This window comes from Rhinolophus sinicus, chromosome 14 (assembly GCF_057876585.1).
Source record: "Rhinolophus sinicus isolate RSI-liver-muscle chromosome 14, RSI-T2T, whole genome shotgun sequence".
Classification (NCBI taxonomy): Eukaryota; Metazoa; Chordata; class Mammalia; order Chiroptera; family Rhinolophidae; genus Rhinolophus; species Rhinolophus sinicus.
The window spans coordinates 28084746-28102232 of record NC_142514.1 but is presented as its reverse complement, the minus strand read 5'-3'; the positions used below and the strand labels follow the sequence as shown (position 1 = coordinate 28102232).

The window sequence follows — 17487 nt, the reverse complement described above, 5'->3', positions numbered from 1 at the left end:
TTTCAATTGCGTTCTGAAAAAAGGTTTGGTTCCACTGCAAATTGACTCACTTGGTCTTCCCAAGGGGTAGGAGTTAGGAGTGGTTGAATGGATATAGCTCAGCTTTAAACAAATCAGCACCTTTCTTTTTCTGGGCTAAAAATCTCTAGTATGAGGAACTTTAAAAATGAGGCCACCAGTCTCTCATGTTCAGATCACAGAAAGGGACCTTTCAAGATAACCACCCGTTATCTCCTCACTCTTTGTAAGTGAAGACACTGAACCCTGCAGAAGAAATCAGCTCAAGATGCCAAGCAGTCAGCAGTGGCCTCAGCCTCTAAGATGTCCCACTGTTTCTGCCACTTTTTCTTTCAACAGATTCTTGACAACCCTCTGTTACCTACTGGGATATGAGCCAAGCAATGACTTGGGTATAGGGGTTGCTTTAGACTTAGGGTGAGAAAGTGGCAGAATGACATTTCTAAACAGAGGACAAAAAAGGCAACAAGGTTTAACGGTTTAAGGGTCAGAGAAAAGGTCTTAAAATCCTAACCACAGGCATAATAAAGGGATGTCAGAAGTGTTTGTCATGTCATTGCTAATGAAAGTGGTTGAAAACTTCACAAGGAACAGAGAATAAAGCTATCCTACTTATAAGAACACATTGCTGTCCTTGGCATTAGACATGGATGTCCCACGGTGTACTGAAACTCCACATATCCAAAGACCAAATTCATCTTGGCTTTCCAACCTCTTCCCCATAACCCATTCCTTCTTTTCACTCCCACTTCAATTGGTTGCATCACTACTGAATCTTTATGTTTTCCTCACCCTTCAAGACCCAACAACTCTTTAAATTTCTCAATTTCACTTACTCTTCCCTCTGCTGCAAACGTCAGTACAGACTCTCACCAAGTTTGCCTCAATTATTTCGTCTCATTATCTATTGTTTCCATTCTCAGCCCCTCAAATCACCCTAACCTGAAGTGATCTATAAATTACTGTTGTTTAAAATCCTTCAGACTCTCAGCTGCCTATGGACTCAAGTGCAAACTCCTTAGTGTTCACAGTTGGTTCCTGCCTATCTAGCTCTATAATAATCTCATCTACCCTGGCGCTCCCCCTCCCCATTCACCGCCCGCCTGTTAAATTATCTGTAGTTCCCTGGACACATGATTTCATGCCTCTGAACGTGCCCAGCCCTTCATGTCCTGCTTGGCATACCCTCCTTTCTACCTGGACTGCTCCTGGACATCATCTTCTGGGAGCCACCTTGACTCCCAAAGTTAATTACTCAATGCGAGAATTTTCTTTCCACAAAAAATTGTAAGACCGATAGTCATTCAAAAAGAAGCTTGATCTGAATTGTTTGGTTAGTAAAAAATGAAAAACTACTGGGGTAAAATAGAAGTGCACATTCCAGAATATACAAGTGCAATTCCAGTTTATGTATGGCATGAAAACTCCTTAAGAGTAAACAAGAAATGGGTGAAAAATTGTAATTTATTGAAACTCAACTCAAAAAATAGAAGATGCTGTAGTGTACAATATATTACACAAAGCACCCCGAGGCGCACATTCAAGTCAAGTAAGAACTCCGTACCCCTGCCCCAGCCCTCCCACCCGGGGATCTTAGTATTTGTTCCATATACAATCATGCACACTTAATTTGAAAAAGGAAGCCCCAATATATTTTGATGTATTAATTAGCACCAAACAAGAATACAGTTCCATTTTTTTTTTAATAAACAAAAAACCCAATTAATAAATCAACTGGAGAGCTAATGGACTCAGCCAATAGTGCTGACATAGATATTACACATTCATGTAAATACACAGCCTATTCTACCCTAAACAATGGTATAGCTGGTTCTCAGCCTTTGTTCGAGTTGGCAATTGTCCCCATGTTGCAGTGTTCGAGCCAGTCTGTTTTGAAAACAAAATTGCAATTTAGGAACTTCCAACGCAAAGCTCATCTGTCTTTTTTGTTGGAAACAAGTCTAAAATTGGTGTGGAAAACTTAGATCTTTCAAGGACAACCACTGGCCGAAGATAATGAAGCTGTTTTAAGGCAAGCTCTCCACAGTCTGTTAATGCTTTGTCCAATACGACCCTCAGGTTTTCCAAGGAAGGAACTGTTGTTGTCTCAGCTACTATTAAAGGTGGGATTGCAGTCAGGTTCTCATGAATTGCAGAGTCACTGGAAGAATGAGGTATGTCAACTTCAGGGTCGTTGTCATTCACCATATTATTTGCCAGAACAGTCCCTGTTAAGTCATTACTGGGTTGTGAAGAGTTACTTAATGTTAAGTGCTCTGAAGGCTCCCAATCATCAAAATCATCCTCTTTCTCTTCACTTTCCTGAATAAATTTCAGAAATGAAGATTCAAATCCCATAGGTTTATAAGTCTTCAAATCAAATGACCTGGGCTGTGGGTGCTTCCTAAAATTCTCTTTGGGGACATGGATTGAATTTTTTACAGTGTTTTCTTGCCCTGAACTTTGCTGCCCTGTTTCTGAGTCTTTAATCCTTGGTAAAGGCAGCTGGAAACTTGTGAAGTAAGTCCCATTTTCAGTCCCATCAGGATTAGGTATGGAATTTTCTATTTTACAAGGAGGAGGCTGAACTATATTACATTGTTCCAAAGAAGTGGTTTCTGAACTATGGTTGCATTTCAAAGTTCCTCTGTACAGCAGAGTATCTGCCTCAAATACTTGGTTGCTTTCTGTACATCCTTTCTGCCCATCCATTTCACCTGGATGACGGGAATCAGTGTTCTGGACAGGTATGCTATGGTCACCTGGGGCATGGCTGTGCTTTGTGTGCTCTGATTCACAGCTTCCATCTTCTTCTTTCTTTATGTAGGGCTCTATTTCAGAAGGGGGTTCCTCCTTAATTTTGGTACCATACTTAACACAAATGACAAGATTTTCCATTTGTTGCTCTAAATAGGCACTAGTCATCTGATGGGTACGTTTGTAATGCCTCACTATACTGCTCTCCAACTTCACCACAGATAAGCATCCTTGAACCATGCAGGGGTACTGTGTGTGCTCAGAATGCTCCACACACATATGGAGGGCTTCAGCTCTTGTTTTAAAAGTAATTGGAGCTTTCTTTTCTTTGATTAAACCACACTTCTTAGCCTTAGCATTAAATGACCTCCTGGTAGTCTGATGTTCATACCCCTGAGTGAGAGCTGTTTGACACACCTTTTCACTCCTTAGTAGCCTTTCATTTGCCACTTTCTGGCTTCTAAACAGATCATCGTAATAGTCCTTATGTCGGTAATAGACATGTTGAGAATAGTTACTGCGATGGGTGAAAATCTGGCCACAGCCATTAAGATCACAATGAATTTCATAATCTGAATGTATTTCTCCTTCAATATTATGCTGTTCCATCAAGTGGTGCTTCAACTTGCTGAATGTATAAAAAACAGCAGGGCACTGAGGCTGGTTGCAGGAAAACCTTGCCGCAGATTCAGCTTCAGAAAGCACTTTAGGCTCTTCAATATGGTCTAGATTATGAGAGTCACTACAGTGCTTAGCAAGAGCTTTGGAACACAGGAAGCGTTTGTTACATTCTTTGTATTTGCAAGCAAATATCTTTTTACATTTGACAAGTTCCCTTTTGGTTCTTGCTTTGTCTTTCTCTAAACATAATTGTTCTTTGTTGTATTGATGTACAGTTCTGTAATGGCGAATCAAGCCTTTTAGATTGGTGAATGAAGAGTTACAAGTTTTATGGATACAATGGAATGGTTTGTGGTATTTATTCAAAATATAGCAGAGATTTCCTTTAGCAACAGTTCTCCTGCTACCTCTCCCCTCTCTTCCTTCTTGTTCTTCTCTATGGCTACCTATTGGTGATGAAATATCAGATGTTTTACTTTCTGTTTCTTCACAAGATGACTCCAAATCTGTTTCTGAACTGCATTCATCCTTTTTAGAATGGCAGTGTGGCTTCTCAGAATTACTGTTGGGGTCACCTCCAAGTTCTGCAGAACAATCATTTTTCAACATGTCTACTGAACATGGGCCTTCGTGATCACATTTTTCATTATCTAACAGTTTGTGAGTTACTCTGTCACTGCCAATTTGATGTTTATTTTTATAATGAATCCGAAGGTGTGTTTTTCTTGTAAATGACCTTTGGCAAATGTGACACTGGAATGGGGAATACCGATGTTGAAACATGGTTAACTGAAGGACTTTTTCTTTTGAATAATTATGCTTTTTAAGATAATGCATTAACAAAGCCTCTCTGGTCACAAATTCATATTTGCATCCTTGAAGCTCACAGAAAAAAGGCTTAGCTGCCAACTGTGCAAGGTACTGACTTGGCATATTTTCATCTTGATTCTGAAAATTAAGGTCTGTGATAGTAGGTGAAACCGATTGAAGAGACTTAGCACCACTGGCTGGGTACGCCTGCAATGACCCTGAGAAAGATCCATGTGTTATAGAGTTTTTCAAGCTTAAATGTTTCAAGCGTAACAGAAGTTCCAACATGGTATCCTCTGTACATGGCCTTTTTGAAGCACAAATGGAGGCTTCTGAAGAATAACCTTGATGTTCTCGTTTACATTTAGTATGAACACTGTGATCTAGACCTTCATCTGGGGAGTCACTGTTTGTATCTGAGCTGGGTTTAGGTTCTGCGTCCAACTTTTCAGTTGTTTGTTTATGTTCATTGTCCAAACAGGGAAAGAGATCTTTTGTCTGTATGTTTTTGGGTTTGAAATGGTACGGATGAACCTTTCGTAGATGCTTCTGCATCCCTTTTGCATTTTTGTACGTGGAACCACAGCCATCAAAACCACAGGTGAACTTAGTCCCATCAAAACAAACTGCCACACTGGAACATTTTTCTTTTAAACTGGAGGACACAAAGACTTTCTCATGAGATAACAATATATCCTGCATGGTTTCAGAGTGATCCAGAGTGTCAATTAATTCTTCATTCACAGAAGCTGAAGAGCTATGACTTAACTGATCACTAGAATTACTGTCACTGTTTTCTTTCAGATTTTCTGCAGTTTCTGTTTGAGAACTCGCTGGTCCTGCACAGAAAAAAAGATCCTCAGGTAAATGTGATTTATCAGTTTGGTTAAGTAGATGGGGCTGATCAATACACTCTTGCTTGTCACCTGCTGCAGGCTCCTCAAGTTTCACTGATTTCTTCACATCTCCATTTGAACTTTCAACATTATGCATCGAGAGGTGATTCTGGTATTCAATTTTGGAATAATAGAACTTTTTACAGCCAACAAAGTTGCATGTGTAAGATGCATCCCTAAAGTGTTGTGCTTCATGGTGGTAAAGCTGTCCCAAGTCACTGAAAACAATATTACAGCCATTTAATTCACATTTATAACGCAGATCGTCATGTTTTTGTTTATGGTTAAGTAGTTCATTCACTGATCCAAACCTAGCATAGCAATCTATAGATACACACATGTAAGGTTGAGGACCACAATGCACTTGTTCGTGCTCCCTCAGGTGAAAAGCAGACATGAAATGTCGTCGACAATAAGTACACTTCTCTCTTCTATTTTTCATATCCAAGTAGTGCTTGGCATTTTCATCATTATTTTGGTGTTCAGCTTTAAGATGCACACTTAAGTATTTAAATTGCTTAAACACACGGGAACAGTCTGTGCCAGGACATGGGTACAAATCTCTGTCTTGCAAGTGGCAGTCTTCTAATTTGCTGAATGTGACGTATTCATGAGACTCTCCTTTGGCTTGTTCATTCAATGACTGATTTTGCTCCAGGGTTGCAGAGGGGCTCTTGGGACAAATTCCCTTTTGAGAGCCTTTCAACATTAATTTCTTTCTAGAGCGGTCCCTTCTACTTGGTGGCATTTTAACATGTTCCATCACATGAGGAACAAATATTTCTTTTCTCTTGAACTTTTTAATACAAACTGGACAGGTATAAATTCCATCTTCCATATGCATCTTAGAATGATGAAGAATCCTGGCCTCTATACATTCCCGCTTACATAACAAACAGAAAAATTTATACTGAAGCCACCTCTGGTATCTTTCAGAAGAACCAATAGGTTTTTTATCTCTTTTCTCCTTGTGCTGATCTGTCATATCTCTTCTTCTATACTGTTTATCTTCTTTACCTTCCTCATAGTCACTGAGAAATGATTCTAAAACATCTGTGTCATTTATAGACATTTCATAGCCACTTAGATCATCATCAGAATCTGAGGCTTCCTGTCCTAGGAGTTGGTGGCAGTGTCGTTTTAAAGTTTTCCAGTCCCAAAATTCAGGATCAAAAGGCCAGTGGGCTTTTAAAGCTAGTAAGAGCTCACATCGGAGAGAATTTGGAACTGGTGCGTTTTCTTCATCAAATTTTTGATCTGGTTGCAAATATAGTTCTTCCAACATATTAAACCCATCCAAACTGGGTTCAATTAAGAATTCTGTAAGCTGACAGGCTCGTCTAACTTCTAAATCTTCTGGTAAAAGACAAGCAATTGTTTTACAAACTGATGCCTTCATTTCTTCATCTTCACTTGATCTCAGTTGAAGAGCTCTGACACAGAGTAAAATCGACACCCCAAGACCAACATCTTGTGCCTATAAGGTAAGCAGGGAAGAAGTTATTTTTTTTATAGAAACATTACATAACTTTCATTAATAAGATATATATCTTATACGTGTGTGTAGATTTCTTAAAATTTTTAGAGTTCAATTTTATCTTAAGTCTCTCTCCCTCCAAGTTACATTTAGATCCTTCTTGTCTCAACATGCATTAGATGCTACAAGACGAACAACAACAATTTACATTTATATACAACTTTACAAAGCAGTGCCTAACCCTCAAGGAATTTACCTATGTGCCAAACCTGTAAAAAACAAAGGCACACGAATTTAAAGGAATTCAGGACAAAAAAGGTCACCCAAGGACTCAAAAAAGGGTTTGTCTTAGTTAGGTAGGAAGAATAGGGCTTGAATAAATGGGTACAAGAGGAAACACATGGATAAAAGTGAGTCTAAGATAGAATTCAATTTAAGAAACTCATTGTCATAAATATGAGTATTTTCAAAAACTCAAGGTTAAAATAAATGATTCTCTTCATTTCCTTCTAAAAGAGTACTTTAAAGTTACAGGTGTACTGAATCTCGGCTTCCCATGGAAAAACAACAGAAATTAGAAAATCTCTCTATAGCAGCAAGTTCTTGGACACTAATCAATAATCAGGAAAAATAGTTATTTTGATAAAAGGCTAGTGCATACAAGATAACTTTTTTTATGTGAGAGACTGAAATTGAAATAGAATGTGAAAATAATATGAGAGAAGAAAAGCGGGATCATTTGGCAGAATAGTTTAGGATGCATTACTTAAAGCACAGAATTTCAAGTCAGACTTTGCCTCTGAACTCAGCTTCACTACAGGGACAAGTCCTTAACTCCTCTATGCCTCAGTTTCCTCATCTGTAAAATGACAATAGTCGTAGTATTAGATTTTCCTCCTAACATTGTTATAAAAACAAAATAAGATAATATAAAGTGATTACTACAATGTTTGCACACAGTAAATATTCAACAGAATACCACGTAAAATAACTGAGGATAAATTCCATTGTCAAATCAATAATCAATTTGCTAAACAATTATTCCATATTGGGCACCATTCAAAATGCTGGGAACACAAACTCTATGCATACGCTTTGCACAAAAGTGTTCTTACTGATTTTACAAATTTTACCATTTCAATCAGATTAGGCTGTTTAAGAAAAAAATGGATATTCTTAGCTATTTATCTCTTCCAAAAGGAGTGAAGTAATAATAACTTGTTGAGAACCTACAAATTATTTTAAAACTCACCTGACTTTCTCCAAGTCCTCCGTGCTCTGACTTACAAATGATAACCTTATATCACATTACGCAATTTGTCAAGATACCCTTAGTATAGTCCTGACTCCGCTGTGAACTAGATGTATGATCCTTACAGATAACACGCCCCTAACTTCTGGCTTTATTACTAAAGAGAAGGGATTAAACTAGACAAAGTTATATTTTGCAAAACACTAGTACCATATGTTCCACCAAAAAGGGCCCCGTGACTAAATAAACTGAATTCAAGATAATCTCTCTTCTTATACCCTCTACTTCAAAATACACCCAGATCTACATTCATTCATACTATTTTGAAAGCCTTGAGAGAGACCTGGGATTCTCTAAAGTCATCCCTTCTACTTATGACTTTCTCAAGTCACAGAATCAAAGTTTTAACAACTCTAACCATCTTTATTTAAGTGATGATCTGGTTTAAACTCATTATTTATAGAAAACTAAAGCCCAGAAAATAATGAGGTACTATTTCAGGGTCCTCTCCATTATGTACTGTTGCTTTCTGCAGGAGACCTAATGCCCACACAAGCTTTTCAGCATCATTAACCTTTTCCATCCCAAGGGCTATATGATTGGTTGCTAGCTGTCTCCCAATATCCTTTCCCCTCTTCTACTACAAAAACAGAACACCCAATGTTTATCTGCTTACAAAGTCACCTGGAATAATGAATGTTATCTCCTAGCCTCCCTTGAAGGTAGATGTGGCTGTGTGTGTGTGTGTGTGTGTGTGTGTGTGTGTGTGTGTGTGTGTGTGTGTGTGTTGACGGGAGTGGGGAAAGATCTGTCAGAATGTGTTTTGCCCCATACCTTCCTTCTTGCTACCTGGAATGGAGACATTATAGCTGGGATTGGAATAGTTAGCTTTTGGAACATGAGATGGAAGCTATGTGTTGAAGGAAGACAAAAGGAACCTGGGTCTCTGTAATGTGGAGCCACTGAAGCAACCCAGGCCTGTCTTCCTGGATTATCTACCTATATGAAGAGGGAGAAACTTCTATCTTCTTTAGACCACTACTATTGTGGGATTTCTACCATTCACAGCAGAACTAGATCCAAATTAATATAGATTAGATCACCTCTCTCTTTTAAAAAGCTAGAGGTGAGTCTCTCAATTTGAAAGAAATTCTGCTCTCACTCCCCTTCCACCTTCTAGTCCGTATCTTTTCTACCTTTCAAGCCACACATCATAAGTAAGGATTATAGTGGAAAATACCCTCGACTGGAATTAAAGAGAAATGGGTTCTGGTATACAGCTATACAGGAAATTCCTTGGTCTGTGTCACAAACCCACGTTCCCTAGTCCTCTAGCAGCTTTTCTATGTTCTGTGGTTCCTTGTGGTAAGCAGAATTCTAAGATGGTCCCCAGTGACCCTTACCTTTGTATAATCTCCTTCCCTTGAGTATAAGTAGAACTTGTAAATATGATGAGATATCATCCCTGTTACATGGCAAAAGGGACTTTGCAGATGTAATTAAGATCGCGATTCAGTTGATCTTATGATAGGTACAATACCTGAGTGGGCCTCACCTAATCACTCGAGTCCTTAAAATCTAAATTTGGAAGTCCGAGGAGGTCAGATTCAAAAGAAAAGGAGTGCCTCTGCTAGCTTGAAAATAAAGACATGGAATGAGGGAGGCTTCTAAGAGCTGAAAACAGACTGTGGCTGACAGCCATCAAGAAAATTCGGACTTTCGTCCTGTAATTGAAAGGAACTGAATATTGTCAACAATGAGAATGAGCTTACAAGCAGATTTTCTACAGAGCCTCTAGATAATAGCTCAGCCTGGCCAACACCTTGATTGCAATCCTGTGCTACTCTGAGCAGCAAACACTGCCACATTGTACAGGACTTCTGTCCCATGAAACTGTGAGCTAATAAACGGCTGTTGTTTTAACTGCTAACTTTGTGGTAATTTGCTATGCAGCAATAGAAAACTAATACTTTCCTTAAAGATTAAAAACCAAAACAAAATTTTTTAAAGGCCAGCTGTAACAGTAAGTTTTAAAAACAAGGTAAGTTCTATAATTACTTGAACATGTTCTCTCTGTGACAGGAGACACAACTTCATTCATGGTGATTAGAAATAATTAGAAATCTGACTATGAATTTGCTTCTGATAACTGTTTTTTACCTTTTCCTATATTCACTAGGAAAAATTAGATCAACATATTTCAAATGAAAAACAGGATATGGCAGGCTCCATTAAAGATAGGGAATATCAAAGATAGAACCGTGCCTAGATTTTAGTATAAAAACAATACTTGGGAAAAAAGAAATAAATTAAAAATAAAAACAATCCATGGATGTTCTCAGAAAAGAAGTAACCCATAAAACATACCCATGAGGCATTATAGATGTGTGTATACAGAGAGACCAGTCATGAGTTAGATACCAAAAACAAAACAAAATAAAATAGAGCATAGCATAAGACTCACTGGTAGCCTTAGCATGTACCTATTGGGCTGAACTCAAAAAAACAAGGTTTTTTATATCTAGCACTTCATTTCATTTTAAGCAATATTTATTTCCTAAAAATATCTAACTTGTTTCCTGTATGTACAGAAGTCTACAATTTGCATAGTTGATTCTGGAACTGCTCTATTACTCCAAAACCCAGAAAAATGTATCATTCCATCCTCAAAAAGCTGAAAAATACAGTAATATTTTCTTCATTTATAATTACATTAATTTACAAATAAACATGCCTCTATACAATATAGAACATTATTCGAGGAAAAGAAGCTAATATAGGGTGGTTGAGGTGACAGCCAAGAAACATAATCTTCCCTTCTTCCAGTGGTCTGTCACTTCAAATCACTATTTTCCATTAAGAAAACTTGTGGATTCCTAGGAATTCAATCTGCAGAAACAACAAGATGTGTCCAATTCCATAACTGTACTGAACCCTACGACTTTTCATTTTTTCTTATCTGAAAGGAGTTGCCTGCGAAGTTATCTCCCCCATTATTTCTTCCCTCCAGGATAATCAGCATAAAAAGCATAAATTACTCACTTCAGTTTGTATAACTCTAATGAGGCAAAATAAATGCTGCTGTGTTTTAGCTATGACACCAAATTGACGACAGCGTTCCAAAAAAGTGTCTAAAGAAGGGTCAATTCTTCTTTGCAGTTTACTCCAAAAGAGAGTCAATTCCCTACAAAAAGAAAGATACAGGTAAAACATTTAAAGCAACTGGTATTTGCTCTCCACCTCCCCACCCCATTTTTTTGGTGTGTGAAAATAAACTGACAGCAAACAAAATCTAGAAGAGAAAGTTGTCTATATTCTCTATTGCTTCCTCCCAAACTATTAAAATATTTAAGAGTCCTTCTTGAAAATTCCAATTCTTTCTTCTGTGTGTCTGGGTAAAAATAAAAACAACAAAAAACTACTTCCTTTATGCTGACATTTAAGACTTTAGATCCCACTTTGTTCCAAAAGGTTTTACCCTTTACACTGGCAATTGCACTGACTATCCTTGTGGGCAGGTACCGTCACACAGCACTACACTGCCAACAAATACATACTGCCAATAAATATTCTAACGGTACATTTCTCCACACTAATCTCACAGGCCTTTTCCAGCTCTAAACTGTCATGATTCTACTTTGGGCCTGTATTGTGGAATGTTTAAACATTACTAATAAAATTAGTAAAATGGTACTCTTGGAAAAGGCTAAAACACAAAAATCCTACAAATATTCATTATGGAAACAAAGAAATGTTTAAAAATAATAAGTTAAATAAACCCTTAAATGGGGTAAAACTCTCAAGGAAAAGTACTAGAAAGTCGAAACTGCCCAGGAAAGACTTGCTAGTATGAACGTGAAATGTGAATACAAGGAAAGTTACTTAGCAAAACTAAAGAGAATGTTATCACTTAAAAAACATGGTTCTTTTCTGTACAATTTCAATGGATATTGTATATTTAGTAAGTTATTTTCATTACAAAATAACCGTATTATTTTCATAATCTAGTTTTAGAACACTAATATCCTATTAACTGCTATTAATACAGACTATTCAAAAAAACTGGTTACAAATGCAAAGCTTAAGAAATCAATATACCTCTTTTTATAATAGATGGAAAATAAACATTTAACAGAGCTTACTTTCTCACTTTTAAAAGGTAACTGGAAAAAAAAGGTAACTGAGACTCTCATAAGGTGAAATTCTTATACAGATAAAAAACTTGCTTCAAAGATTGAAATGAGTATCTGTTTCAAAAGATACACGATTAAAGCTCATAATATTTAATGATGGCAAATTTGAGGTACAAGAAATAAAGTTAACATAAAAGGCTTTTAAATATTTGTCTTTGATGACTAATGTTGCTTTCCTAACCAGAAAAAAATAAAAATTTGACATAGGTCAGCTTTGAAAATGGATACCATCCAGGCAAGTAACTGGCATGATCATTCATTTTTAAACTCACAAAAGTGCTTCATTCAGATGTAAACATCTTAGTAATAAAAACTTTTGACAATAGTGCAAAATTCTGAAGAACAAAGGAAATGGGAGAATTACATATGCTTAGCGATAGAAAGGAGTATCTATCAAAATATACGTATGTGAAATCTATCCTACTTAAAAAGAACAAAATTGTCAAAGCCAGTAAAACCTGATTGTGAAGATAAAAAGGAAAAGGATGTCTGCTATCTAAAATTCATCAACTAGCTAGAACTTTCAAGTTGGGCAAATCGGATAAGGTGATAAAGAGAGGTTGAGAATTAAGATCTCTCAAATAATTTTTTTAAAATCCAGAATGTCTAGGGCTTGATTTATTCCAAATAAAGTATTTCAAGCTTTAGCTATCTTCACTCCAAATAACCATGATAAAAGGGTATTTTGTGATGTATTTTATATTTGTATACATATTTACACATTACAATTCACTGATTTAAAAATACTATTACCCCCGCAAACATGTAAATGTGCCTGAAACCATGACAACCAGTATATTAGTTGTGAGGATGCCAGTCTACGACTGGAATCCTCCATTTCAATCTACACACTGGAACAATGAATTCAGCAATGAACTGTAACTCGCAGCCTGCGGGATCATCCATGCACCAGGACGAGCACTTCTTCAATTAGTACAACGATGTGATTTTAGAAAATGGACAACCATTAAAGAATATACGAAAAATAATTCCATGGTAGATGAAATTAGCCCACTGCCTATCTCAAATCAACGAATTATAAATTCATAAAAATTGGAAAGGAAAATTTATTTCTATAAATAGCAGAAATAAATGGATTTCGGCAGAGATCTAGCTACCAAGCAAAAACTTTACACTGTGTTTCCACATAGCAGGAGACCCCTGGAGTCCATTTAACATGTCACACTGAGATCCAGAATTTAGGCATTTTAGAAATGAGGTAAACAAACAAACAAACTTTGTGGAATTAAGTAGGCCATGCCCTAAAGAAGGCTCCTGAAAATATTAGGTTGGTGCAAAAGTAATTGCTGTTTTTGCGATTTTTAACCTTTTCAACCACAATTACTTCTGCACCAACCTAATATAACAGTTGATTCTCATGACCTCATTTTTTTTCCCTATAAAATTCAGGTAAATAAAACACATATAGATATCTGGTCTTCGCCAGGTACCTGGGACTCAACTATGAATTAGACAACATAATGACAACCCTGGTACTTCACAGTCTAGTTAGGAGAGAAAAGACAGAAAATTACGTCTGAAGACACAAATATACAACATACAAGATTTAAGCTCAGAGATGTTACAGAAAGCAAAGGTAAACCTATTAAACACTCAATGAAAGAAAGCTTAGTGTGGAGGCTTAAGGTTCAACTGTATGATTTTATTTTTAAAGTAGCCGTGGTAATTTCACATCTATATGTACACTGTCCCATTCAAAATAGTTATCTTTCTCACTTGCATGACTGATTAAGCTACCATTGCCAGGCAGTCACAGGGTACACATTCCTCCAGCACTTCTTTGATTTTTGCAGATAGCCAAACATTTTCAGGGGCCAAAGTTAATGAAAAAACTGAATAATGTACCTTTTGAGATCAATACTACAGTCACTGCTATACAGTAGTAAGATATATTTTAACGTGGTTTGTAAATGTCTCTGAAGGAAATTTCTAAAAGAATAAAAAAGTGTTTGGGGTGATAGTTATATAGTTTACATTTCAAATTTTATCTTCCTTGGTGCCCACATTCAAGAATGACATTTCCAATAAATAAATGTCTAGTACGTATGTGTGTTTAAAAAGGACTGTTTTATTATCATATTCCAACTTCATTATCAGAGTTTTACAAATATCTCGTCAAAATATCACTTAGTTAAAACAAACAAAAATTTCTTTTCTAGACAAATACTCCATATAGCCCATTATCTTCAACTCAGGAAATCTCCAGTACAACAAAATAATCTATCCTATTTGAACGGGAATTCCTACCGTGTTTCCCCGAAAATAACACCTAACCAGACAATCAGCTCTAATACGTCTTTTGGAGCAAAAATTAATATAAGACCAGGTCTTATTTTACTATAATGTAAGACCCGGTTTTATTTTACTATAAGACCCCGTTTTAATTTACTATAAGACCCGGTCTTGTATAATATAAGACCGGGTCTTATATTAATTTTGCTCCAAAAGACGCATTAGAGCTGATTGTATGGCTAGGTCTTATTTTCGGGAAAACACGGTAGGATTCATTTTCCTTAGTAAAACTCACTGTTTTATGTTATGGCAATTCTAACTCCAGTCTAAAAAAAAAAAAGAAAGAAAGCCTTTGAAAACAATAGAAGGGTAAAAAAAAAAAAAAAAAGTTTCCAAATTCTGAAATTCTAGATTTTATTTCTCTTTGAATTGCTTGGAAGAGGCTTACTTTTAACAAAGTGTGAAGTGGTTTAAGATTTTTCTTTCCTTTACTCAGTATAGCTCCTCAGAAGGCCAACAAGAGGGAATCCCTGTTAATCCCTTCCTGCAACAGGGGAACAGCATTAATCCCAGGGCCACTAACATCCTTGACAGGGCTAATGGTGGCTGAGTGAAGAAGGGAGGACAGAAAAGTAGGGGTCATTGTAAAAGGGAAGCTGTATCAGGGTTATTAAAAGAACTGTGTGGCTATAGTTTAAAAAACTTTATAATACATCCCATATGTGATTTAACGTATTTGCACTGAAAACCTAGCTATAACTAGTGGATATTTTTTCATTATAGACAAAGAAGTTAACTGTAACAAGAAAAATTGAAGTTTGTTCCTCAAGTGAATACATCTGTTTTACTGAAGCTAAAATCTCTAACCTCTAATGCATGACAAAAAACTCTTCTACCTGATTTAGTAATCAAAAACCTCACTGCTACTTAACCATTCTTTTTATTTATATCACCTCTTTTTTGATTTCCTAACAAAATGCCCACCCACAATGATTATTACAAAATATTTTTAAGTCCCTATGCCACTATCTTCTTTTCTCATAGGAGATACAACTCTAGCAAAGTGGATTTGGTGGTAGAAGACTGCAATTTGAATTCTGGCTCTGAGCCAAGAAAACAAACATGCAGAAGCAAAGCACTGGATTAGGAGCCCAGAACCCTGGACTTGAATCTCTGCTCTACACTTTAGCCCTGAGACACTGGGCAATCACAAGACCTCTCTGATCCCTCTGACCCTCCACTGCTTCATCTGTGCAATGATTATTATGAGAATTGGGTGAGATCATTTACACGAATAATATTTCTATAAAGAATAGTTAAAAAAGAAATATACTAATATACAAAATGCTAATAACATGAAACTATACAAATACATACAGATGCTCCAGAAGGAGATGAATGAAGGCTAAAGTGTATGAAAGTGTTTACTAGGTTTTCCTAGAAACAAAATGCTCATTTCCAACTTCAAGTCATCCTTAGGTTTTGAAATACTCAAATCAAGATTGTGCAAATCTAACCCATTTTCTGAATTAAAAGCTCAAATGCTACCTCTTCCCTGACATATTTCTTAAACACTGGTGCACAGTGAGTACCTTTCACTAAGTTCCTATAGCATTATCCATACCATTAAACTGATTTCATGTTGACAGAATCTTGCATTTTAGAGGTTTCCTGTGTATCAGGTTTGTCCCTCTGGCCTAAACAGATTCAGTGCAGTTAGAATGAAAGAACAATGGGTTACAGTGTTTCCTTTCTAACAACTAAGTACTCACTAGGCAAATAAGATATAAATTGAACTAAAACCAAAACAATGTAATTCTGCCATATAGTCCTAAAGTTGCAAAAGAAATTACTATAAAAGTGGATTTCCTCTTGTGCACGTTTGAGCTAGAAACCTAGATAATTAGTGGGTTTCTAAGTCAGAGGGGGAAACTGACTACCAGAAGATAAATAAATGTAAAGGAAAACAACCTAACACCAATTTGTTTCATATTGCCATAATTTTATCTTCAAAGAAAAAAGCGTATTTTGGAGTTAACAGACAACCCTCTATGGGATGATCAAGACGAGCTCAAACTTCTTACCCTATATTTTTGGACTCTTCTGGAACAGATTAAACCAATAATATTATTAATTAAATTATAAGCAAGATTTTACTCACAAGTCATCATTTAATTTGCTTGAATTTGAAACAAACCAATGTTTTACATAAACCCTAAATGCTATACTATGTACTAACAAATAAAGGGAATAAAAAATAAATATACTCACCAAGAACAATATACACTTGCAGTTTGGAGCTGCTGCGTAAGGTAAGTTGTACAAAGAACAAATGCTGTATTATCCTGACCCTCGGATTCCAGATTACATATGATGTCTAGTACTTCTTTGCAGTCCACCTTTGCAATCTATCAAAAATGAGATGACTAAGTCAAAAAGAAAACGGTGACTTTCCTGTACACTTTGTTATAAAATGCAAAGCTTCTTTTCTGTCTTTGATAATTGATGAGGCAAGAATTAGATAACTTTTTCTTCTATGACTTAATAATAACTGAGTCTTCTGGAATGAAATATTTTAATAAGAAAATATTAAACAGAGAAGAGATGCTATAAGGAAGATCCACTGCAGTCCCAACACAGACAAAAACATTTTAGTAGTTTTTTTAAAAAATTACTCATGAATATTGTGACCATATAAATGAATCAAATTATGTCGATTAACTTCAGGTTATTTTCATCTGAAGTACCATCATTTTTGCTTCCTTCCTTCCTTCCTTCCTTCCTTCCTTCCTTCCTTCCTTCCTTCCTTCCTTCCTTCTCTCTCTCTCTCTCTCCCCTCCCTCCCTCCCTCCCTCCCTCCCTCCATCCCTCCCTCCCTCCCTCCCTCCCTCCCTCCCTCCCTCCCTTTCTTCCTTCCATTCATTCATTCATTCATTATTCAAGTCACTCTAGATACAGATAGGAAAATACAGGGCTTTTCCTTGCTGCCAGTAGTACTAGAGGAAGACAACTCAGAAATTGTTTTAAAGCATTTAAATACAAATGATCTATTAACATATTTTCTCATATAATTAAGGAAAAAATCTTGTGTGTAAATCAGTTTTTCAAATAACTAAAACATTTTTAGAAATATATCTTTTTCATTTACACTATTTGTAGGAATCTTAACAGAGAGTAAGACCTCTAAACACCCGTTCTCACTCTCTATTT

The 17487-nt window shown here is 36.4% G+C and overlaps 1 protein-coding gene across 1 annotated transcript in view; it reads right to left on the bottom strand.

Moving 5' to 3' along the window:
* Positions 1-1464: 1464 nt before the first annotated feature.
* The window catches only part of RLF (RLF zinc finger), a 67919-nt gene continuing 51896 nt past the window's right edge, over positions 1465-17487 (bottom strand). Inside the window, exons 6-8 of the mRNA XM_019737169.3 lie at positions 16549-16685; positions 10874-11015; positions 1465-6579 (exon numbers count right to left, since the gene is read on the bottom strand). Coding sequence (XP_019592728.2) covers positions 1930-6579; positions 10874-11015; positions 16549-16685 — 4929 coding nt within the window. The 3' untranslated portion in view covers positions 1465-1929. The remainder of the gene's footprint in view (positions 6580-10873; positions 11016-16548; positions 16686-17487) is intronic.